General features: G+C 41.5%; 2 protein-coding genes across 6 annotated transcripts in view; one reads left to right on the top strand and one right to left on the bottom strand.

Moving 5' to 3' along the window:
- Positions 1-24,843, bottom strand: part of LOC130435437 (leucine-rich repeat-containing protein 49) — a 26,488-nt gene extending 1,645 nt beyond the window's left edge. The window contains exons 1-18 of one of the 5 annotated variants that reach the window (XM_056766083.1): positions 24,460-24,843; positions 10,080-10,148; positions 9,724-9,799; positions 8,764-8,957; positions 8,160-8,253; positions 7,426-7,629; positions 6,182-6,248; positions 5,654-5,797; positions 4,811-4,872; positions 4,066-4,216; positions 2,976-3,059; positions 2,194-2,369; positions 2,038-2,115; positions 1,432-1,666; positions 1,163-1,348; positions 973-1,082; positions 315-471; positions 1-206 (exon numbers count right to left, since the gene is read on the bottom strand). The exon at positions 1-206 is cut by the window's left edge and continues 1,645 nt beyond it. In XM_056766083.1, coding sequence (XP_056622061.1) covers positions 1-206; positions 315-471; positions 973-1,082; positions 1,163-1,348; positions 1,432-1,666; positions 2,038-2,115; positions 2,194-2,369; positions 2,976-3,059; positions 4,066-4,216; positions 4,811-4,872; positions 5,654-5,797; positions 6,182-6,248; positions 7,426-7,629; positions 8,160-8,253; positions 8,764-8,899 — 2,090 coding nt within the window. In that variant the 5' untranslated portion in view covers positions 8,900-8,957; positions 9,724-9,799; positions 10,080-10,148; positions 24,460-24,843. Of the gene's footprint in view, positions 207-314; positions 472-972; positions 1,083-1,162; positions 1,349-1,431; positions 1,667-2,037; positions 2,116-2,193; positions 2,370-2,975; positions 3,060-4,065; positions 4,217-4,810; positions 4,873-5,653; positions 5,798-6,181; positions 6,249-7,425; positions 7,630-8,159; positions 8,293-8,763; positions 8,958-9,723; positions 9,800-10,079; positions 10,149-10,740; positions 11,360-11,483; positions 11,503-24,459 lie in introns of those variants that run through there. The other 4 variants (XM_056766084.1, XM_056766082.1, XM_056766087.1 and 1 more) reach the window with 4 other exon arrangements.
- larp6a (La ribonucleoprotein 6, translational regulator a) lies at positions 15,060-20,071 on the top strand. Its single transcript, XM_056766088.1, has 3 exons — positions 15,060-15,661; positions 17,333-17,525; positions 18,253-20,071. The coding sequence occupies exons 1-3, from the start codon at positions 15,078-15,080 to the stop codon at positions 19,354-19,356; spliced, it is 1,881 nt and encodes a 626-aa protein (XP_056622066.1). The 5' UTR covers positions 15,060-15,077; the 3' UTR covers positions 19,357-20,071.
- Positions 24,844-25,094: the final 251 nt, after the last annotated feature.

Consider the following 25,094-nt stretch of genomic DNA (forward strand, 5'->3'; position numbering starts at 1 on the left):
TCTCTCTGGCGCTGGAGAGAGGAGTGTCTGAAGGCCGGTCTGTCTCTCATCTCCAGCACACTGTCTCTCACCAGCTCAGTGAAGAGAGACGGCCAGAGTTTCTGCAGAGCATCTCCCTTCACACTGTGACTGGACGCTCGGTTAACAAGACCTCTGAGATACTGCGACACCATCACAGAACGCTCCGACACATCACTGCCGCCCTCCTAACACACAGAGAGAGACACACAATGATGTATGTCATCAAACACATGTTTTCTTGAAGCTCATTTGTCAATATGTGATGACATGTGACAGGATGTTGTGTTTCTCACAGTGTCAGAACTGTCTGATGTTCTGATGGGATAGTTGATAAGCGCTCGGCTCAAAGCGTCTCCCAGCTGTTTTCCGTTCTCCTTCAGTTCTTCAGGACTCTGACCGATCCGCCGACCGCGACCGTCCAACACAAACTGCAGCTGACGCTTTCTGTCACTCACACAATGATTGACAGCTCAAGAGCACATCACATTACAGCTGACATTACATTGTGTTGAGAAATGACAGTAGATATATAAACAACACTGTGAATAATAATGATGTTGTGAGGGTGGAATTTATCAAACCCACTAACATCCATATTCATCTGCACAACAACACATCCACAATCACAACAGACACACGGACAGAATCTCTGGATGTGTAACACATGTGTGTGGTGAAACTGTGTTTAATCATCCTGAACCTCAGACACTGAACCGTTAACACACACATGTACACATGCACAAACAGTAATACAGACACACACACACAAACCCAAACACACAAACACAGAGGGACACACACATAAACACATGCACGAACTGACACACACAAGAACACACTGACGCACACACACGTACGTACGCACGCACAAACACCCACCCAGACGCACACACACACGCACGAACACATGCAAACATGCACACAGAAACGCACACAGGCGCACACAGTCACCTGGACTCCTCCAGCAGCAGCAGCAGGCGACAGCGAGGTGTTTCTGTAGCAGCTACATGACCCAGAGCACCAAACATCCTCTCAGACGCAATGATCTCATTTAACATTACCTGAAACACACACAAACCTCATCACACAAACATCATCGCACACACACAAACACAGATGTGAAGTCAGCGGTTTGTAGGACCTCGGTGCCGTTGATCTTGTGTAGGTTGAGATGTTGAAGTCTGTAGATGAGGAAAGATCTCCAGAGCGAGAGGGTGAGCACAGGATTCCCCTCTGGATGAATGCTGATCTGATCTAAACGTCTGATCTGAGCCAGAGCGGCCAGCTGAGGAAGATGACAGATGTTTGTCTCCATGAACATCAGGTGCTGACGACAGACACAAGAGAAACACAGATGTCAGTGTGTATAATATGATATCAGCGCTGTATTCTTGTGTAAGTGCGTCTCACAGTGAGGTTTGGGAACTTGAGGCGAATGCGCAGTAATGTGGGAACGATGGAGTCAAAGTTGATGTAACGGAATGAGATGATGGTGACGCCAGCAGCCGTCTGAACGCTCCAGCAGCGCTCCAGAGTGTCCAGAGCTCCGCCTCCGATCAGACGCAGCGTCTCGCCGTCTAATTCAGCCAGATGACTGTCTGACATGGACAGATTCTGAACACATGCACCGCTGCCCTCCTGAAACCTGGACATACAGACACATGACTCATCATTACACACATGACTTCATTCAGATGACGGAGAAACATGTCCTGACAACAACTCTTTGACCACAAGCCTTATGAATTCTGAAGAGCAGAATACACACGAGAGTGAGTGAGTGAGCGAGCGAGCGAGCGAGAGAGAGAGAGAGAGAGAGAAGAGAGAGAGAGAGAGAGAGAGAGAGAGAGCTCATTTCATCCTCTGCCCACATAAACACTTGAAAACAGTCAGAGATCATCAAACCAGAATCTCTCTCTCTCTTCATCATCAATTCATCTTTATCACATTCAAATGTGTTCAATTAAATATCAGTAATTATTCACATTAGGTGTGTGTGTGTGTGTGTGTGTGTACCTGGGGCTGTTTGGACGACTGGTTGATTTGATTCTGTTGTCGTTTGCTCCGGCTGAAACCGTGAGTGGACTCAAGCGTCTGTAACACAATATCACTCCAGTAAAACACACAAACAGACTGCGCTGTCGTCCTGCACCCCCCTGACCTCTCTCTCACCTGGGCTCATCCGGCGAGGTCTCTTGAGCATTGCCATTGGTCAGTGCAGGGCTGTGGGCGGGGCTATTGTCTGGACTGACATCGTCTTTTACATCATTCTGGGCGGGAAGCTCTGAGGATGATTTGAACTCCTCCCACTGCTGCGCTGCATTCTGAATCGCCAGCCGACGCCTTTCCTGTAACAAACAAACAAACTGACTTAAAGGGACAGTTGACCCAAAAATGAAATTCTGTCATCACTCACTCACTCAGCTTCACGTCAGTTCATACCTGTAAAAATCATTCTTCATTCTGATGAACACAGGGAAAGATATTTGGAAGACTCAACAATTTTCAATTCTGTGACAGCAAACTGCTATAGTAGGAGAAATGAAATGGTAGTCAAACGTGCCTCAGAACTGTTTGTGTTCCTAAATTCTTCAAAATATCTCACTTTGTTTTCAACAGAACAAATTGGATACAATATTTTTTTCCTAATATGGCAGTGAATGAGGTCACAGAACTGAAAATTAACAAAACAAATAAATGTTTACAGGTTAATGATGACAGAATTTTCATTTTTGAGTGAACTGTCTCTTTAATGTTGCGTACAGAAAAAGCTTGTTGTGAGAACATTTCCCCAAGACTCCAAACCTCTTAATAAAATGAAAAGGTATTTATTTTCTCATTCGTGTCATGTATGATCTGATCTCAGAGCAGTGTGTGTTGTCATTCAGCGGACACGGACACCGCCTCTGATGTCACACATGGGAGCTCAATACAATCTGAATGTGTGTGTGTACCTTGTGTGCAGTGTGTTTGTGAGTCTCTTTCTTCTTCTCATCCTCCCGTCGTGCTGAAACACTCGCTGTGCGTCTCTCCTCCTCCTGCACAACACAAACACAACACAAACACTCAGATACACACACATCCAAAGCCCTGTTCAGCTGCATGTGTGTGTTGGAGGACAGAGGATTATTCTCAGATGCTGTTTCATTCTGTCCAGCGGTTTGTTTCCCAGCATGCACTGCAGTTTAAGAGGCTGGTGCTGCAGAACTCACATGTGTTTGTGTGCTGTCAGGGTGTGTGTATTCATGTAACTTCCATAATACACATCACAGAAAGACAGAAATAACCACTACTTCTCGACACTTAGAGGATTGTTATTTCTATTACTTTATCTACTATATATACTCATATAAATGTTATCATATAAGTATTTTGATATAATGGTCTATACATGAGTGTTTGGTGAGGCTGTCAGAGGTGATGATGGGATTGCTGCAGTTAAACTGATCAGGGGGTATAGATGTTAGCCGAAGGGAAATTCTTCAGAGATCAGGATTGTGTGTGTGTGTGTAGGTGTTTCTGTGTGTAGGTGAGTGTGTGTGGTTGTAGGTGTGTGTGTGTGTGTGTAGGTGAATGTGTAGGTGTGTGTTTGTGATGTTGTTCAGAGTTTCTCTGTAGGGTGAAATTCAAGTCTCTGTCAAAACAGGACCCTGGATTATATGGCACTGATTTATGTCATTTGACCATGAAAATACTGTTTGACTGATTTGATGTTTTATTGTTTAATGCTGTTCAGTTGTCCAGTGATATAAAGTTATTAATGCTGTTTCGTGCATCACAACAATAACATTAACACAAGTTGATTTAATCCCTACTGATATATATTATATTGAAACAGTGAAGTGCTGCAGAACTTTCCTTTTTTAAATGTAGTTCAGACGACAGTCATGAATCATGATGTGTGTGACAGGTAGAACTTATCATTTTAGGGGAGGAGCTTTTCAATCTTGCATCTGATTGGACTGAAATGTCAGATTGCACAATGCAGTTCAAGGGGTTTATTTGTACACGTGTGTGTGTGTGTGTGTCTAAGGAGAAACTCACCGTGACGCGTTTCATGTCGAGTATGTGAAGGTGTGATGAGCAGCAGCGGAGGACAGTCTGTCTGTAGCATGACTCCAGCGCTACAGGATTCCCATCAACACTCAGTTCACTCAGAGAGCGACAGTTCCACAGACAGGCCAGCTCATCAAAACTACACAACACAACACAACATAGCTGTAACCACACATTAATATAGCTGAACTTAACCATACCATTGTTTTAATACCCTAACACCTCTCCTCAAACACGTTGACCTCATCTGACAATGACTACACCCGTATAAACACAATAAACGCTCACCGTCTAGACTCCTGTATGACAAAAACAACAGTGTCACAGACTCACATCACACAAACATGTATTCTCTGGAATAATCACACACACGGATCAAACCTTCGTGATAACAGAGCTCTCTGGAATGTGTTTAACATTTAAAACTGTTAAGACCTCATTAACAGAGATGCTGAGTGACCCCTGACCTTGAGTTAACCCCACCCACTGCCCCCCCCACACACACGCAGCATGACACAGCAGTACTGATGGGAGCTGATCGCTCGCTCGCTCGCTCTAAACACACCGCATGAACGCACCACACTGCAGCACACAGTCAAAATGATGCACTGTTTGTGTTTCCATGGCAACAGTGTCCCCGATCAGCCTCACTGGACCACAATGTCCCGCCCGAGTGTGCCGCTCGCTGCTGCAGTGTGAGGATGCAGAGTCACAGATACACCACCGGACTTACCTGCTAATGCTGTTAGCGCTGAGAAACACACGCTTCAAACGAGGAAGATGCTCCACACCCGTCTGTCACACACACACAGAGAGAGAATCAGCATCACCTCAGTCACCGGCACACTGATCCATCCACACCCATCACACACACACAGCTGATGCGGCTAAACACTGAGGGGACGGGCAGCGGTGGAAGAGCGAGGGGGAGGGGCCAGCATGTGTGTGTGTGTGTGTGTGTCAATGCAGAGAGATGCTCTCAGAACGCTGTGTTAGGGGTTAAGGCAAACTGCGCTGTGATAGGACGACAGGTCAATCACTGAAGGACACACAAAGCACTGTCTGATGATGTCACTAACAGGGAAATGACTGAATATTCTGTGACTGACACATACACAAACACACACGCATGCAAACACACACACAGACACACACACACACACACACACAGACACTCCACACATACAAACACACACGGACGCACACACACACACACACACACGCACACACACATAAGCAGACACACAGACACCACACACACACACAGACACACACACACACATACACACACAAACACACACACACACACACACATACACATAAGGAGACACACACACACATACACACTGACACCACACACACACACACACACACACACGCGCACACACACACACACATAAGGAAACACACACATACACACAGGCATGTGTTTTCTCAACTCAACTCAATTTTACTTAAATAGCGCTCTTTACAATCTTTATTGTTACAAAGCAGCTGTACATAAAACATATTGATTATAAGAAAAACATTAAAGTTACACGATATTGCAAAAAGTAAAAGATATTGATTTTCTCACCACACTTGTGATGCGGTTGTGCTGTAGGTTAAGCTCCGTCAGTGATTTCAGACCCTGAAGATTCTCCACTCGAGTGATGAGATTTCCTGACAGATTCAACAGACGCAGCTCTGACAAATGAGACACGTTCTCAATCTGACAGATCTACAGTATGACAGAAACATAACACAACATATAAAACTGTCACACGCTTATGTTGTTTTTATATGTTTATCTATTCTTGTGGCAACACTCAATCAAATAAAACTTTTTCACACTTTTGAGAAGCCTCCAATATCTAAGTTGTATTTTTGTCAGAATAAAATATAATAACATGTTGTGTGATGTCAATGAGTAAACACACAGTCCTGTCATGATGTAGGTTCATTATTAACCAACAGAAGCTCCAGTAAATGATGATGATATATGACTACATTTCAACATTATGTGAACATTATACAACATACAACATTATAAGATGATATTTCTCCTGTATAATAACCAGCAGTGCATCATTATTAATGTGTTATGATGAGTTTGAGTCAGTACCTGATTACTGTGTAAGTCCAGAACATCCAGTTTACTCAGACCATCCACATCACAAATCCTCTGGATCCTACAAACACACACAGGAGAGAAAATTGCTTTAAACATACATGCTGGAAATGACTGAAGATAAAAAAAAGACTCCATTTAATACCAAAACCCTATAATTCAGGGGGACTCATCGGGAGGCTCAGCTGACTTCCAAGGGGACCTCAAGGTGACCAATATTTTAAAATTAGACAAAATTACCTTTAAAATACATAAAAAAACTATAAAAATTTCTTATAATTTGGTCGTTTTTATAGTTAATAAACACTTTTTCAGTTAATATTAAGCTCTAAAATATTTTATTGGGTAGAATTTTTGAGGTATTGTGAGTGGAAGTGTGGACTTTGAATATTGCCTTTGGAGTCAAAAAGGTTGAGAACCCCTGCTATAATTAATACACAATAATTAAATGTGTGTGTGTGTGCGCGTCTTCATAGAGACAGCAGTAGAGACCTCTTACCATGACACCTGACAAATACTGACTGACTGCACGTACACCAGTTGAGAATGAAAACACACTCGTGATATTTAATAACTGTGATGTTTGACCATAATAAAGACAACATTTTAGTTTATGTGCTTATAAAAACTATGTATAAAAACTACTCTTCTGTGAATAATTGACAGACAAATGAGAAGAAAACAGGTTAGTAACTTTGTGAGACAGAGAGAGAGAGAGAGAGAGAGAGAGAGAGAGAGAAAGAGTGAGTGAGTCATGCATGCAGAATTGAATTCTCTAATATCAGACAGCAGCTGCAGAGAGAGCAATTGCCTCAAGGTGAATGTTTGGTTCAATCTCTCACGAAATGTCAGATACACGTCCAGATCATTTTTCACTTTACAAGGAATGAGGATAATTTGATAATTTGACATGAATTAAGACTGTATTACTTTCACTTATTATTTTAATGCAAAAACAATTCTGCTGTATTTTGACACATTTGTGTTTGTGGGGAAATACAAGCGGGACATTTCACTCATTACAGCATGAAATACAATCTGTGTCAGTGCATTCCAAACATGAAAGTGTGATTTATTCCAAAGAAACACACATGATTACATTTAGATATCAAATGTTGACATTTTAATGGGAGTGATGTTGGTTTTAAAAGGATTCCTGTTAGATTATGCGTGCCTGCCTGCTCACCGTGTGTGTGTGTGTGTGTGTGTGTGTGTGTGACACGCCAGCACATTCACACCTGTTCTTTCCCAGCAGAAGTACACGCAGAGAGGTGAGAGACGAGATGCCAGACATGTCAATCAAATGGTTGTCATAGAGATCGAGGAACACAAGGTGTTGCAGGAGAGTCAGGTTCTGCAGGTGAGAGATGAAGTTGTGCTGTAGGTTAAGCAGACGCAGTTTATCTCCTCCGTTCAGATGAGGAAAGTCCATTAGACCCCGTCTGAGAATACAAAACATCACAAACACCCGTCAATGAATAAATCAATCAATAACTAATCATGTCTTCATAAACACAACACTAACCCTCACTGCTCTGTCAACACATACACACAAAGAATGTCTCACTAAAGACTTTGCTGCCACCTGTTGGTTCACTTGTGTGATACAGTCTGATAGTTTCATCAATCTTAAAGGGACAGTGCACTCAAAAATGAAAAATCTGTCATTACTTCCTCACCCTCAAGTTGTTCCAAACCTTCAGTTCTGCTTAACACAAAGGAAGATATTTGAAAGAATGTCAGTAAGCACACAGATCTCATTCCCCATTGACTCCCATAGTATTTATTTTCCCTAATATAGCAGTAAATGGGGGATGAGATCTGTTTGCTTACTGACATTCTTACAAATATATACCTTTGTGTTGAGCAGAACAAAGACATTTAAACAGGTTTGGAACAACTTGAGAGCAAGTAAATAATGACAGAAGATTAGGATTGTGATTGTTAACCGTAATAGAATAACATGTGGTACCTGCTCAGGTCGAGGCTCTCTGAGCTGGAGGTGATGCCTGTCAAACTGAAGGAGAAACCTGTTGCAGAATGATCACGCAGACTCCCCGTGTCACCTCACAAACAAACAAACAACCAGTGTTGGGCAAGTTACTCTGAAAAAGTAATTAATTATTAGTTACTAATTACTTATCAGATTACCGTACAAATGACTCTCTCCAAAAAGTATTCAATGATTTATTACTAATGACTTTTTATATATTAAATCAACCTTGATGAGGTAAGTGATTCAAGGATAGACATGAAATGGCTCTTAATTCATTCAAATAAATGATATAAAACTACATAAACTACATTTTATTAACTGACTAAATTACTGTATCATGGGAAAAGTAATTAAATTACAGTAACTCATTGCTTAGTAATTAGTTACACCCAACACTGCAAACAACATATTGACTCAGAATCATGACCGTACACGAACAGAGGGAAGTACATTTTTGGAAACAGTCCAGCTGCACTCATTATTCTCCTAACATACCCAAAGTGTGAATATTCATGTCTTATCGATAAAACAGTATGTAATGAAGATGTATTTTGTCCTGCAAACACTAATGGAGTGTTACCTCGAGTCACAGCTTTACTCTGACAGCACGCAGCTCCTGCGCTTTGAATGGTTCTGTGGGGTTGCACCCGGTACGCCTGAGGTCCCAAATCCCACACCATCCCCACAGGAAGAGCACAGGAAGAGAAAACACACATCGCTCTGGAGCCCGACCCTCGCTCTCACACGCAGGCACAGCACTGCGATGATTCCTGACTGAAAACACAGTTTAAATAACATGAATATCAGAATCACAAAGTTTGCATTTACACAGAATTTGTTTTGGTGACAGGATCATCCAGTTCACAGAAACACCAACAACAGTACACAAAGACCATAACACAATAGAATACAGTACACAGATGATTTAAATACGGGCCTATGGGTATACAAAAATAATAAATAAAATACAATAAACTAGGGCTGTTAAACGATTAAGCGCATCCAGAATAAAAGTTTGTGTTTACATAATATATGTCTGTGTAGTGTGCATATCACTTTTGAATTAATAAACATATACATATGCATGCATATATTTAAGAAAAATATACATTAACATTTAATAATAATAATCTTTTCAATTATTGGAAAATATAAGTAAATACATCTAAATATTTCCTTAATATATACATGAATGTTTTTGTGTTAATAAATACAAAATAATACAAAATTTATATGCACAGCACAGAGACATTATGTAGACAAAAACGTTTAGTCTGGATTTGAATAATCGCGACTAATCGTTTGACAGCCGTACAATAAACATAAGATAAAGATATGGAGAGTAAAGCTATGTGTGTATGTAAATATGTACAAGTAAAAAATAAGAACAGACTATTGTAGTTTGAGGTAAGTGCTATATACAGCAGAATTAAACATAATTTACAGAAAAATTTTTATAAAAAATCTCACACGTGTTTGTACATCTGACGATACGTCTGCTCATCATGTGTTTAAAGTTTAGACTGAAACTGTTCTGTACCTGTTTTAGACGGGTTCTGCTTCATGGAGTCCACTTGTAAAGCATTTCTCAGCCCGATTGACAACCTCAAATCAATCTGACCAACAAAGTGAGAGACATTATTAAAAAGAAATAAAACATGTTTACTTTCCTGACGGACAAGTCCTGTGCCGTGGTGCAGCCATGATATTCAATGTTAATACCACACAACTTTGAAAAACACATTTTTTCTTGTTTTTAATTGAAATACAACAGCATACTCATTCTTTTGGAGGATTGAGGTGCGTGTCATTAGCATAGACGACATTGATGTCATTAACATTATCTGATGAACTGATGGGTTAGAGGACATGATACACAACAGAGCATATACTCACAGGTCTGTGGCTCAGTCTGTCAGGCAGTAATGACTTCACAGCCGCTAGATGCTGCTTATAACTGTTAACCTGCACAACAAAACAAGAAACAAATCACAAATCACAACTGAGCTTCTCCAACAAAACCTTTTATCATTTACTAACACCAGTCACTTCAAAAAATACAGCGACAGATAAAAAAAACGAAGTACATGGCCAAAAATAAATAAGAAAATTAAATGTGACTTCTATTGTAAGTGTGTTGTGTCAAGGCGCCTTCTTTCCTCTACAGAAGAATAGAAGAGCAAACAATTACACAATAACAGTGTGATGATGAGTCACTTTGTGTCCATCTGCAGCTCTGAACACACGTGATCTCCAGCACATCATAATCATGATTCAATCACTCATCTTCATCACACATCTCACAGCTTATGTTGCTTTACAACACAGACAGACGTGTTACAAAACTGATACACACATTAAAACATCAATTAAGCGTGCTTGACATTACATAACAATGCATTATACTGCGAAAGTTTTAAACACATCCTCAGCACATTAACCTTATAAATACTGATAAAAGTCCTTCAGATTAAACTGAACACATATATGAGCGACAGTTGTGTGTAGATGAATTCTCTCAGTTTCATGTTTGAGTGTGTTGAGCAGTTAAACTCACGGCAGGAGGCAGAAATCTTCCACATTCATCGTTATTATTATTCATCTGTTGTTTATAAGAGCGCATGTCTCTCACATATAAACACTGCAAAGGTGTTTCGTTCATTTAAATGAGTCAAAAACGTATATTTTACGTCTCAAGAAAGTGGATTCTCCATCGAGAGTCTTATCGGGAACGCGCGACGCTCCGGGTGCTTAGCAACCACTCAGCGTAAACAGATCCGACCGTTTCCGGTGTCACGCCATATGTAACCCGGAAAAAACAAGCGAAGCTCGTAAAGAATTCCATGAGAGAAATTGAGTTACATGGAATATTAATTTGTCAAACGCTTTTTATCGATGCGAAATCGGCTTCATTCAAACACACATTTTTCATGTGATCCATTAGAATCAAACATACAAACGCGAAGATCCACCAATTGGGCTTCATGATGGAAATGAAAAAGCACTCGCGTGAAAAGGCGCAGTTGTTGAATGGTAAAAAAAGACCGTCGTGTCTTTCGTCTGCTGTTTTATGTTAAAAAAACGGACAAAAATGAGAACCTTTCTACAGCAATCTGTCAGACGTTTAGTGACATTTGTGATCAATAAACAAAGCCATGGATCAATTTCTTCTCAGGTGTTTCTTTTGCAGCATATGAATCAGTGAGATGAGATCATTGTCGTCAATAGCACACATCACGTTCTTTGCTTCTATCGCGTTTTCTCACAGACATCACGCTAACTGAGCTCCTCTATACATACTTCTGACATGACTTGAATGCAGAACACACGAGTCAGCGCTGCTTTCAATCCCACAAATCACCTCGAGACCATGACGCTCAAAATGTCAGATTTCTACAAGTGGCTCTTTAAAGATTAAATCACGCGCGCTGTGAATATATTTCCTCTGACTTTCGACACTATTTACCTTTGTGAAAGAGAGTTTGGTTCTTAAGTTACTGGCATAAATACACAAATAAGATTAAAAAGAGAGATGGTGTGAAAAATGACTCGAGTCACGTCTCACAGCCACTTCTTTCACTGTGCTTTTTTTATTAAATTATTTGTAATTTGTTTAATATAGCCATGGTATGTTGGACAAAGTGATGAACATATGTGTAGTATAGTGTGAGTCTAGACCGGGGGTCCTCAATCTTTTCCACTCTAAGTCCCATCACTGTATTCAACAATTTTCCTATATTAACTGGAAAAGTGTTTAATCAATATACAAATGCACAAATAATGAGAACCATCTTGTTTTTTAAATGTATTTCGATGCTCATTTTGTCTCATTTTAAATGTTTGGTCACCCTGAGGGCCCCTAGGAAGTCAGCTGGGCCCCCTGTGTAGAACCAATGGTCTTGAGAGAGGAACTATTGGTGGGCTTTTCCTGAGCATCATCCAGGTGATGGTGGTTCATTCAGGAGTACACAGACTGATGTTGATGGTTTGGAGGGGAATGACATTGAAAAAAATTTGGGCAAACACTGTGCATGTTCATAGTTTATTTGTCACATACACAACCATACATAGTACGACCTTCGAATAGAGTAGAAAGGAGATAGGAAAGGAAGAAAGGTTAAACTATGTATAAACAATATTCAATTAAATTCAAAAAGCTTTATTGTCTATCCCCAACGGGGTAGAAAATTGTCTTTAGAAAAAGGCTTAGACAAGCAAAAAATGTTCATCACAGCAACACATAACATTACATACATCCCTTCAAAAAACACACAACTATATAAATTAATTTTAAGGTCCTATTTAATTGCAGTTGGGATAAAGGTCTTCTTATACTTGGCCCATTTCACTAAAAACCCTTACATATATATAAATAGTGCAGGGGAGTGGGGAATTGTCCATGTAAAGTGCAAGTGCTGTGCAATATATGTATATATATATATATATTTATTAGTGGTGGGCATAGATTATTTTTTTTAAACTAGATTAATCTAGATTAAAATGGCTCATTTGAATTCTGCCAAAGGCATTCAGAATATGTGTGCTACCCAAATAATAACTAAAAGTAAGTCTTTGAGAACGGGTGTCTCAAGCCTGGTTGCGCATTAGACCAGGGGCTCATCTCCTGTTTCCAAAATGCACTACAAACTGCTTGAGAAAACTGTTCTACTCTGATAATTGGTGATGAAAATAAATTATGTTCAATAAGATGTACTTGTGTTTACTTCCGCATTAGCTTAAGGATGCTGTGCGTTTAGGTGGTACTTGAGACTGGAAGAGCTCCTACAGGACATTTACATTTAGTCATTTAGCAGACGCTTTTATCCAAAGCGACTTACAAAGAGTGAGGGAGCAACAAGCGATATGTCATACAGGAGCCATAATACATTAGATCTCAATACAAAGTTACTGGTTTCAACTAAAGCTAGACCACTACCTGTTGAGAGAAAGTGTTTTTTTTAAACCAATTCCGCATTGCACAAGGTGCAAACAACATTAGTCTTGTCGATGTTTCCATTGGGAAGCTTCTTAAAAATAAATTTTCCCTGAAGCAACCCGGCGGCTTCAAAGCTGCATCCATGTTAGCACGTCACGTTTGATGCGGTAATTTCATAGGAACGTTATGTTGTGTTCAGACCAAACGCGAATGACTCTATTAAATATGTCATCTGAATCAAACATAAACAAAATGACCCGGTATTAGTTGTATATGAACAAACCACAGTCCTCCACAGACCACAGCACTAAACACGTCCAAACACTGCTCATGCACATGTATGTAGCCTCTGAAAGACTTAAATGTGTGTCATGAAACTAAACCAGCATATATAACTGGACGCAATGTAAGTGTTGATTTCATCAGATCTGTGTCTATACGACAGAGATGCAGTCTGAAGTGTCTGTGTGATTTCCTGCATCTGTTTATCATTATGGGTGACAGCTGTGATGTAACCCAATGATCAAGATTGGGGGGAGGATTGGTATTGAACACTCTTAATGTGATGCTTTTTATGTCGAGCATTATTAATGGAAGGTAATGGTGGGCTTTTCCCCAGAACAATAATGACGTAATGTAAAATAAACGTTTAAAACCGATGTGTTAGAAAATAAATGTATCCACATTCATATAGAGCTTTATGAATGGTGACACTCCTATTGAGTCTTGTTTGCATGGGGGGATGCATTCATTCACACCGGTCTGAGCAGGCAGTTCCCCAGGGTTCAGTCCGTGTCTATAAATACACCAGCTGAATAAGAAGTGAGGGAAGGAGAGAGGAAATCGCATCCACCCAAACACAGGGACACAATATTCAGAGCCCAGAAACCACTCAACATATGAACAAAACCTGATGATGGACCGCAGGGGTACAATGAAAGGCACCTCAGACACAGGTCTGATACTCAATAATACACATGACACGGTTTCTGTCAATGGATGCTCATGTGTGTCACAGCAGGTGCTTTCAGGTTCTCTTTACATAATCGCTCAACTCATTTGCTTTCCAAATAAAAGAGCAGCTGAAGAGAGAGCCGATGCTTCCACTGGCTGTCAGACTGCAGTCTGTCACAGGTGAGCTTATCATCAGTATGCGGGACACGAATATTGTGACGTCTCGCGGCAGCATTAACGCGCGCGTGCGCGCACTCTGCAGACGAAATATCAATCGGAGCGCCGCTGTATGACTCAGGGACGCCGTGACGTCATTCAGTCACCTTAAAACAACTCAAATAACCTCTGTTTGAAACAAACTAACTAAGGTTTGCAGGTATTATATTGTTGCTTAAAGTGGCTCAGTTTTCTTTTGTTTATTATTTATTATTGTGCTTTGAGTCTGGATTATTTTGCTTTCATTTTCTATAATCAACGATTTCTCACTGTTCCCGCATCAATAAAACAATCCAACGAAATGCACTCAGTACATTTTTGCATTTAGACAGATAGGGACAGATTTATAAAGATACTGTCTGAAATCGAAAATATTTCCAGACAATATATATTATAATTTTTAGTTAACAATATTTTTTTTCTGAGGAAGCTTTTGACAATTGGTCTTAAGGAGCAACAATAAGCACAGTACACAAAGCAATGTTTGCAAGAACAGTGATGAAGCTGTAAATAATACATTTGATGCGTAAATAGTATTTATAGTTAAATTCGTGTATAATTAGGTATTGCAAAATATATATATATATATATTAAAAATCATTAACGTTTTCAGTGGTAGAGATGATAAGCAAGCACAATGTCTCGACAGGTTTTGTTCAGTTGTTCTCTCAGGTTAAGCTCATTATCATCACATGTCTAAATTGGGTCGCGCGCTCTTAGTTATCTATTAATATAATGTATGTATGAGACGCTCGCCGTCTCTAGTGATGAGAAACGCGAGTGAAGTCATGTCCGCTGTTGTGAACGCGTTCTTGCGATGCGTCGCGTTCTTGCTGCCGCCCTCTTGGCTTCAGTTTTGCTGGTGGGTTGGGGAGGCGTCATGGCCCAATCCCAGAGCGCGCTTCAAACACACAAAGCCTCTTACATATGAGGAAGTAGTAGCTCAAGACGACCCCGAGCTCGAGCCCGTCCCCTCTGACAGCCCCGCGTCCGATCGTTCTCCGTGGCGCAGATTCTGGACGCTGTGGTGGTCCGCCGCGGAGCGCGTCCTCACGGCTCCCTTCGCTCTTCGCAAACGCTTGGGAAGTTTGTTTCCGCCTTGCGGCGTCGCTCTCGACTCTCCGCCGAGCGCAGAGACTACCGGAGCCGCGGAAGAGGACGCGTTCATGGCCGCGATCATGAGCGTCGCCGCCGAGCTGCAAGCGACGTCCGTGGACACGCACCTGCGGGAGATGAGCGCGCCGGTGACGATCACCGTGGCGATCCAAGCCGCGGAGGACGAAGAACCGGACGAGGAACCTTCGGCCAACACCATCGAGCTGCACACGGGCAGCGGCAGCGACGACGAGATCGAACGACACGATAAATCCAGGTATACGCACGCACGCACGCACGCACGCGCGCGCGAGACATATAAACTCATTTACATTTCAAGACCAGAATTACAACGAATTACTACATAAACACACACGCATAAACAAACAAACAAGCACGCATAAACACACACTCGGAAACAAACACGCTCACATGCGCGCACATACGCAGACATTAAATCTGTATTGGTGACTTCTTGATATTACAGCACATTGAAAATAAAATGTGTTTTTGCATTTTGAGTAGTGAGGAGGTTTTAAAAACGTCTCCATTCAATCCTGACATGTTCCAGTATTCATGAGTTCACCTGCTTATACAGTCTTGAAGAAATACGTTTTTTCTAAACCAGGTTGATTCTTATGATCATGATAAACTCATTTTGTCCTGCGGTTTTAAGAGGTCTTTGTCTCGAGACTGGGCTTGAGCTCAGAGTTAAAGCCTCCCTCACTTCTGATTAGATCAAATAGTTTGGCTCATGGGACGAGTGGAAATGGTCAAAGGATGCCAAGACAGCCGTCATAAGAGATGCTTAAACTGAAAATGGTTGACGGGACTGAATGAACAGGTTCTAGAAGTGAGAACTATAAATAGTCCTGATAACAATGTTTGACGTGTACGTCTGTGATTGATGTGAATCTGCCTGTAACTGTTGTGTATTGTGTAACAGGTGTTTCTTGTGATTAGGCAGGAATGGAGGGAGACCTGTTCCCCTTCTTTACATCTCAACAGTCCACACGTGCGCTCATCCAGAATGAGCTTTACAATGACCAATATCTCATATCTATGAAAAACAAAAGACCCTCTGTAGACGTCATTGTAGATCTGGGCACTGTTAGTGGTGGTGAAATATTGATCGATATGTCGTTCTCTGGTCAATATATTGTAGTGTGGTCCCAGCAAACGCTCGGGTACGATCACACACTGAACTCTGGTTTATCTGGACTGTTTACATTCAGGTCAGTTTGATCTCATCCGACCTGTTGAGTCATTTTCTGAGCTATTGAGTCATGAGGACATCACTTGTGTTTCTGCGAGCGCTTGTCACGGCCCACGAGCGCTGTGTGTGTGTGTGTGTGTATTGTTATGAAGCGCTAATGAGTCTCGCTGATGCTGCTATTGTTCTCCAGCTGTGGTGGGCGGAACACGGCGGGCGCCTTTTGAAGGGTTTCCTCGCCTGTTTCAGAGCCGGAGTCTCTCGAGGGGTCATCCCCTCCGTCCGAACGGGCGCGTGGGTTGGATGCTGAGTCATAGGATTATTTAATTTCTGAAGATTATTTTCATCAAGCAGGTCAGCGATAATCTCAGGCTGTAATCTCAGAGGTGGCAGTGCTGTAGACACGGTACAGGATTTCTTTTCTTGAGGATGCACGTTTGGTTTGTTTTTCCCCCATTTTTTCCTCTCTCTCTCTCGCTCTCTCTGGAGAGCAAGAGGCCGACACAGCCCACCATGTGTTCAGCAGTCAGATGGAGCGTCTCTGCCGGCGTGTGTTGGTGTTTGTGGGCAGCGAGCCGTGATGCTCGTGTTTTTGCACAGGCTGTTGGATTGTGGGGGAATCTGTGATTTTTAGAGGAATGAGATGAAACAGACGGGCTCCCTGCTGCCGGGGGTCGAGCTGCCAAACAAACGACCCACTGTTGAACACATCTGTACACTTGTGCTCTTTTCCAGTGGTGCCGGTACCAGTGGCGGAGAAGAGGGGAGCTGGCAACCTCCTGATCCAGAGTTGATCCAGAAACTGGTAGCGCAGATTGAATATTACCTGTCTGATGAGAACCTGGAGCACGATGCCTTCCTGCTCAAACATGTCCGCCGCAACAAGCTTGGCTTCGTCAGCGTAAAGCTGCTCACCTCTTTTAAAAAGGTAAGATCCTTTCGCAGTGTCTCGAGGGCTAGCTCGTCACATATTTTGTGGTTGTTGTTGATCTTCTGTATGATAGCGAATTGTCAATGTTGATGTTTTCTGTTTGTAATGTTGCACATTGGGGACTTGTGGCATGTTCAGAAGAATGTGTTGACGGATTTAAAGTCATCCTACATTACACGTAGACTCTTCAGACTCCTTTCATACCGTTACAAGTTTGCATATGCTTCTGTGCAAGACCTACAGTCCCTGTGACTTAATGTTTTTAAACTTCAAATCAGCAGCTGACATCCACCAATCAGTGAAATCGCTGTTACCATAGAAACTAAAATAGTGTTCAAAAGTTCAGCAGTCACCGCCCACTCCCACACAGCATATAAAGATGCGAGTTTGTCGGCACACAAGTTTTTGTCTGAAGCTTTTCTACACTGAACTGACTGTGACAAACGCATCACATGTATCGTATATGTTGAAGTGATTTTATTCTAGGGGATTTTGAAGATAGATTCTGTTCTACAGGTTTCACAATCTTAAATTCAGAAGTTTTGACCACTTGCAATAAGAACGGCAACTATATTCCGAGTGATTAGGAAGTGAATACCTTAAATCACTCGCAACCTTTCTGTCATGTTGAATGAATCTTTCTAAAGTAATCTGTTCATCACATGAGAAGTTTTTTTACATGTCACCTGAAGAAGGTTAAATATTATCCATCTCTCTCCGTCAGGTAAAGCACTTGACGCGGGACTGGAGAACCACAGCATACGCCCTGCAGCACTCAAACCTGTTGGAACTGAACGAAGAGGGCCGTAAGGTGCGTCGCAAAGGAACTGTTCCGGTTTTCCCAAGCGAGTCTTTGCCGAGTCGCATGCTGTTACTTAGCGAGCTGAAGTGTTGGCCAGAGCTGGGCTTGGCACTCGGAGGGGACGGCAGCAACGGAGCGATCGGAACAGGTCCGACGCAACAGGAGCGGCTGATGGAGCTTCTTCTGAAGGCCTTTGGAAACTACGGCACGATCGCCTCTGTGCGGGTCCTCAAACCTGGCAAAGACCTGCCGGCCGATCTGAAGAAACTCAGTGGACGCTACGCTCAGCTAGGGGCGGAGGAGTGTGCCATTGTGGAGTTCGAAGAGGTGGAGGCTGCCATGAAAGCCCACGAGGTGGTCGGGGGAGAAGGGGGAGGCAGGGGGCCGTTGGGCCTTAATGTGGTCCTGATCGGTACCAAGCCTCCTAAGAAAAAGGTACCGAAAGACCGGCCGCGAGAAGATGCCGCAGGCGGCATGCGGAAGAGCCGGTCTCTGAACAGCCGTGTACGGGAGCTGCAGTATCATGGTGACGACTCTGCAGCGAGTTCTTCAGAAACTGAAAGCAATCCCACATCTCCGCGCTTGGCGCGCAAGTCTCGCTCCTGCAACAAGCTCAGCCCCACCAGCGCAGGACCCAACCACCTCAGCCCGGTCGTCTCCCCGCGCTCCAGCCCCTGGAGCAGCCCACGGGCCAGCCCCAGCACCCAGCGCAAGACTCACCACTCTGGCAAGTCGCTTCTGGTCAGCGAGGGCAGGTTGAGTCCTGAACCGGGACGCCGTTGGGCAGACTATTCTTCAGACAGCAGCCTGACGCCCTCGGGCAGCCCCTGGGTTCAGCGCAGGAAGCAGGTAGCCAGTCAGGAGAGCAGTCCCGTCGGGAGTCCCATGCTAGGCCGAAAGATCCAGAACGCAGACGGTCTTCCACCGGGTGTGGTGCGGCTCCCCAGGGGTCCCGATGGCACACGTGGGTTTCACTGTGCTCCCTCTGGTGGAGATGGAGGCAAGACTGCATCGACCCAAACCTGACTTTAATACTCGCCTGTCCACTCTCATCCCACAGAAGTGTTGCTCACTAGACCCTCAAACTCTTGACGCTGTTCGAATTGTCATCATCTCTGAAGGACTGGCCTGGTTTCTATATGATGTTTTTCGTTAACGTTTTATACATCTTAATTTGACTCGTTTTGGACTTGGTGGTATTATAAGAAGGGAAGCTTTGTTGAAAGCATTTAAGTTTTAAATTGTCCCCTTACTTTTGGTGTTGCTATGATGAACTTTATTGAGAGAGAATTTCCCTGATTCAGTTTTTTTTTGTGCTCAAAACATTACAGCGTGCGTCTGACTCTTGTGTGTAGATGTTGTAAATGTGTTTCTGGTTACGGGTGTGTGGGCTTAACGGTAAAGGCCTTCAGTTCTTATCCTGTAACGCTACATGCTGTTCTTCTAAAGTACGGCTGTGATCTCTTAACCTTCACACTGGGCCAAATGAAGATCCCCAATGAAAATATTTGTTTTATTTGCTTTAAATAAGATTATTTTCTGCCTTTGGACCTGTTTCTCGTTTTAGTAATTTAATTGTTATCTGGGATCTGTTTATTTTCCTTGAGTTGTCTTGGCTTCCTCTGATCGCAGCTGAAGAGTGTTTGAGGTTTCTGTACTGAGCAAAAAATGCCTTGAACTGCACTGAGGCTGTTCACATTCTGCTTCCTATTGTACAAATAAATCACTACAGTCGCAGGCATCTGCTGTGTTGCTTATTTGTTTAGATGCAATTTTCTTGTGCCTTTGGCAGGTTTGTTACACATGTTCATTTGCATGTTCATTTGTACTTTAAAGTCAGTGGTTCCCAGACATTTGGCATTGAATCAATACAAAACCCTTTCTAGCAATTTCTTAATGTTGAGATGTTAAGATTGTGATCTTTAAAGGCCCAACAGTAGGCGAAAATTAATGTTGGCCAAGTAAAATTTTATAAATTCATGAGCATCAGCCTTTTCTTGAGACATTAAATGACTGTCAGCCATAGTACAAAGTGACATCAGTTTACCCCAAAGTGGCACAGATTTGAATGTCAAAACCCAGAGAAAGGATATTCTCTAGCGATGCAAAGATATGTACATTTAGGCCGATAATCGATAATTATTTAACACTGGAAGCCGATAATCGATATATCTGAGCAACCCAGAAAAGCGTTTTTAATAGCCAGACGTCTAACATGTCAAGACAAAATATCGGCTTTAAAACATATGCTTTTGTTCCTATAATTTACCCATCATAAATATCTTCATACTGTACCTACATTAACAGTGTTTTGCTAATACGACAGTATTGTATTGGGTTTTAACTGTGAGCAGTTGAAGTGGTTTAACCAGAGAAATAGATTCAAAATTTATCGCCTATAATTAACACTCAAAATGACCATCTATCGTCTGATGCCGATATGGATTATAATTTATCACGCATCCCTAGTTTTCTCCCTTTGTTGGAATTCTCTATGCATTTTATAATGTGCATTCATCATTTTACTGCCCCGATATCAGAACAGCCCATTGTCTTGTGTCTCCCTCAGATGTAAGTGAAGCAATTCCATCCGTCATGTCAACCTGATCACTGCTGTTAGGATTCATGTGTGAGCATAGGAGATCATTCAGCTTCATTACCTCCAACATCATATCACTGGAATCAGTGTGATGTATAGTTTCTTAACAGCCTTTAGATCTCTGGAGGAAAGCACAAGATGCTGAGTTCACTGCAAGCAAATGCACATGCTAGTCCAGTTAGATAAGGGTGAGGCAGCTACGAGTGAGTCGCTGCGGTAATTTTGAGTTCCGACAACATTTAATCACATCAAAGTGGAGTCTCTTTTCAAAAATGATTTTTGCTCTCAGACGCCACTTAATTTGCATCCAGGAAATGGACTTGCAGCAATAATTTGCATTAATATCACTAAATGAGCTTGCCTTTATCTACATTGTCATATGATTCATACTGTGTTCGACACGCATAACAATCAAATCTAGGTCATTTTTTAAGAATGGGACATGTGTGCGTTTTCTTCCAATTACACAAATGTAGCAGAGAACCAAATTAGCTTTAGAAATGGCTTTTGTGGTTGAAGTCTTTCATAATGACATGATTTTCTGTGTGATCCCCACATGTATAAAAGAAAGCTATTAAACCTTTTCCTACTGATGGTCGGAAACCTCTCTGGTCCGAAACCATCAGTGCTCTCATTATATAGCGTACACAAATCTTTAATAAGACATAATATATGTGTGAAACACTGCATATGTGCACACTGAATAAAATCTGTGTGGCACTTATGTGAAAGAATATGCATTACACAACAGACACTTCAAACAGTAGCATGTGTTGTGATGCCAGACATTGCGAGTTTATAGCATCCAGTTATTTCAAAATATGGTTGTTTAAATTGCATTTAGTTGTCTAGCACGGTTGCATGAAATGACGAGAGAATGTTGAAGCGTTTTGTGGTGTATTCTCATATATTCCTGCTCTTGAATAGCAGCGTGTGAACTCACTTCCTGGAAGTGCAGCTCTGGTGAGAAATGATAGATGCCCGCTGATATGCAGCAAAGCCAAACTATCCCCGTCAGCATGTGGGTGTGTGTTTCTAATGATAGACGTGACATTACCATGACTGTGTATACCGCTCTGTCAACATTACCAGCAGAGAACTTCCACGAAACGTCTCTATCAGGTAGAGTAAAGAGAGTAAAACCATAGTACAAATCTAAGAGACCTTCAGATTCCTGTAGCACACAGCATTAGCAGATCAAAAGGTTGTGTGTTTGATTCCCAGTGAACATACATGCTGATATAATGTGCTGTATAGCTTGAAAACACTTTTAGCCTCTTTGCCAAATGCATCAAAATGTAAGAATGTTTTTACAAACTAATCATTCAGTCATTAAACTATAACTGTCTGTAGGATTGTGTGCAAAATTGTATGCATGTGTAGTTTTGCAAAAAATGTAGAGTATACTCCAAAGATCTCTGCGTAACTACCTGACCTTCCATCTGTAAAGTCCTATAACGTAAAGCATGAATCAGAAGTTAAATCTGCCTCGGTTTTTAACATCTGTTCTGACTCACTGTTTATATTTCTGGTGGAACTTGCTGAATAGAGCTTGCAAGGAGATGAGGTCTGTGCCAACAGTGTAGCGTACTGCACTAATCTGACATAATAAAAACAGTTTGTAGTAGTCTACACTTGTGCTTCATTACAACAGTGTTTGCGGTTAAAAGAGGAAACGAATGAGGGAACAGAACATTCTCTTCGAGGTTACTAAGGACCTGAATGTGTGTTTTATACTGAAGAGACAGAGAGAACACATGACCCTCATACATATCATTCTAAAGCCCTGAAACACCACGAGATGAGCAAAGAAATGAATCCTCTCTGTCAGCTGCTCCAGAGCTTCAGTCTTGATGTTTCAGTCCTAACATCTACTGATGCTCTAAACCACAACAACACTGACAAAATCACACTCTTAAAGTGGCGATATGTCGCGAATCTGTGTTTTTCTGTGTATTTAGCGTGTTATAAGTTGCCCATGCATGTATTAGACACGTAACATTGCCAAAATTCAAGTGTGGGAACAAAAGATGCATTCTATCTAAAAGCGAATGAAACACCGAGTGTAACCATCTTGACTAAGATCAACCAAATGTAGACTCAAGTAAGGTGGTGTACCTGTCAGTACAATTGACAATACACATATATACGGACAGTGTTCTATTGAAAAATCATGTCCATACATCTGACGTCTGACGATGAGAAACTGACATGTGTGTTAGCTGCACAAGATGTGTCTGCCTCTCACAACAAAAGAGAAAACAATCAATCTGCCCTGGGGCCCGGTCTTCATACCTCACTAACTCAGTTAGCTGAATTCAATTGTTGACGATTTCGCATGATCGTGGATTGTTCGGTTCTTCAACGCTCCACCAGGACTTGTTGTCTTAGCAACAGGTCCGTTAGCTTCTATCTGCTCGGGAGAAGGCTTATTTGATGAAAACTGGATTAGATCGCGGCAATGACACAGTCAAGTCGTTTTCATTTGTACAAAAGCATCTTGTTGCACAAGGTACAGGATTAATAGAAAGAGTTTTGTGAATTTAACATGTAATTTACGCAAATTCATTTTTCGATATTTTTATTTGGATTTTTTTTTTATTTGCTGTGAAAACTTTTCAGTGAGGACCGAAATAAATGAATGAATGGATGTCTTGTGAATGAGATATTTGGAGTATTAATTTATCGGACTGTCATATTAAATATATATAAAACACAGACATATATGTACATATACTTACGGAATTTATAAAAATCCAGTCTGTCCTACCATTTGCAAATTTGTGGTATTTCAATCTAACTCCAGCTTATAACACAGTTTTCTTTCTATCAATAAATATTATTTAAGGAAAATAAAGATTCTGCATCAATGAGTCATGTCAATGAGTATATGTCTTGATTGATGTCATAGACTGCATCATAAACCTCTGAGGCCTTTTCTGAAAATAAATTATACTATTTGCAGGTAATAATAATAATAATAATAATTGTAATATTAGTAATAGTATAAAGTAAAAATTAATTTAATCAATAAGGAATATGTGACGTGCAAGTGACGTGATCTGACAAATATTTTCAACCTTCACGGAAGACGAGAATCGCGCGGCCCGACAGTCATACTTGAAGTTGCGTATTGTGCTTATTTACATAATACAAGTTCTTGCCAGATATAGAATAAAAGTATTACTATATTATATATAAAGAATTCAAAACAACAAAACAAAAAAAGACAAAAAATTAACAATACTAATAAATTGGTTATAGTTTGTCAAAAATATTCTGCTTATTTACATTTACTTACCATTTAACTTGAATGACTATTTCTTTGGAGAAAAGTAAGATATTTCTACGAATGATATTGCTATAAATATTCCACCACCACCCAAGAGAAATTCATTTAGTCATTTGACAGACGCTTTGGCAGAAATACGACCATCGGACCATCCCAGCTCAGACCACTACATCCCCAACCAAGAGCAAAGACGGACTATTATGCTGAAGTTACACTTGGTATTTAATGCTGAACTTACATCACATGTCAGCAGATTGTTCCTCTGTTTTCTGGTGTCGATCGTGGAGTGGGACCAGGTTGAACCTGCACGGTTTTCATTGAGTGTGACTTTCTGGGTTTCAGATGGTGGGCTCTCCCTCTTCCTCGTGGATGTTTGCTGGTGGCTTTTGGTCGGGGTCACTGAGTGCATCTATGACACGTCAGAGGAGATCTTGCCCTCCCGGCTGATCCTGGTTTCTCCCGAGGTTTTTTTCTCCATTAATCAATCATTGGAGTTTGGGTTCCTCGTCACAGCAGGGAAGTGTTGGCTTGCTCACTGGGAGACTGCATTTATTTATTTATTTATTAGATATTATTTATTAGAATGATCTTGCTTGTTCTATAAACACGTTGTGCTGTGTTTTACCTTTTCTGTTTTTCCTGTTTGCCCCTGTAAAGCTGCTTTGCAACAATGCACATTGTGAAAAGCGCTTTATAAATAAACGTGAATTGAATTAAAACAGTTGTGATATATATCAGTTTATAAACTTTGCTTACCTCACTTTCTCTGACCGTTATAACTGAAGGCTTGTGTAAAGGCCGCCTTTTTTCATTTGATTGACCAGAACGTCCTTCTGCCTTCATTTGATTGGCCCTCTCTATACGGGTGAGGAA

This window comes from Triplophysa dalaica, chromosome 14, assembly GCF_015846415.1.
Source record: "Triplophysa dalaica isolate WHDGS20190420 chromosome 14, ASM1584641v1, whole genome shotgun sequence".
Taxonomy (NCBI): Eukaryota; Metazoa; Chordata; class Actinopteri; order Cypriniformes; family Nemacheilidae; genus Triplophysa; species Triplophysa dalaica.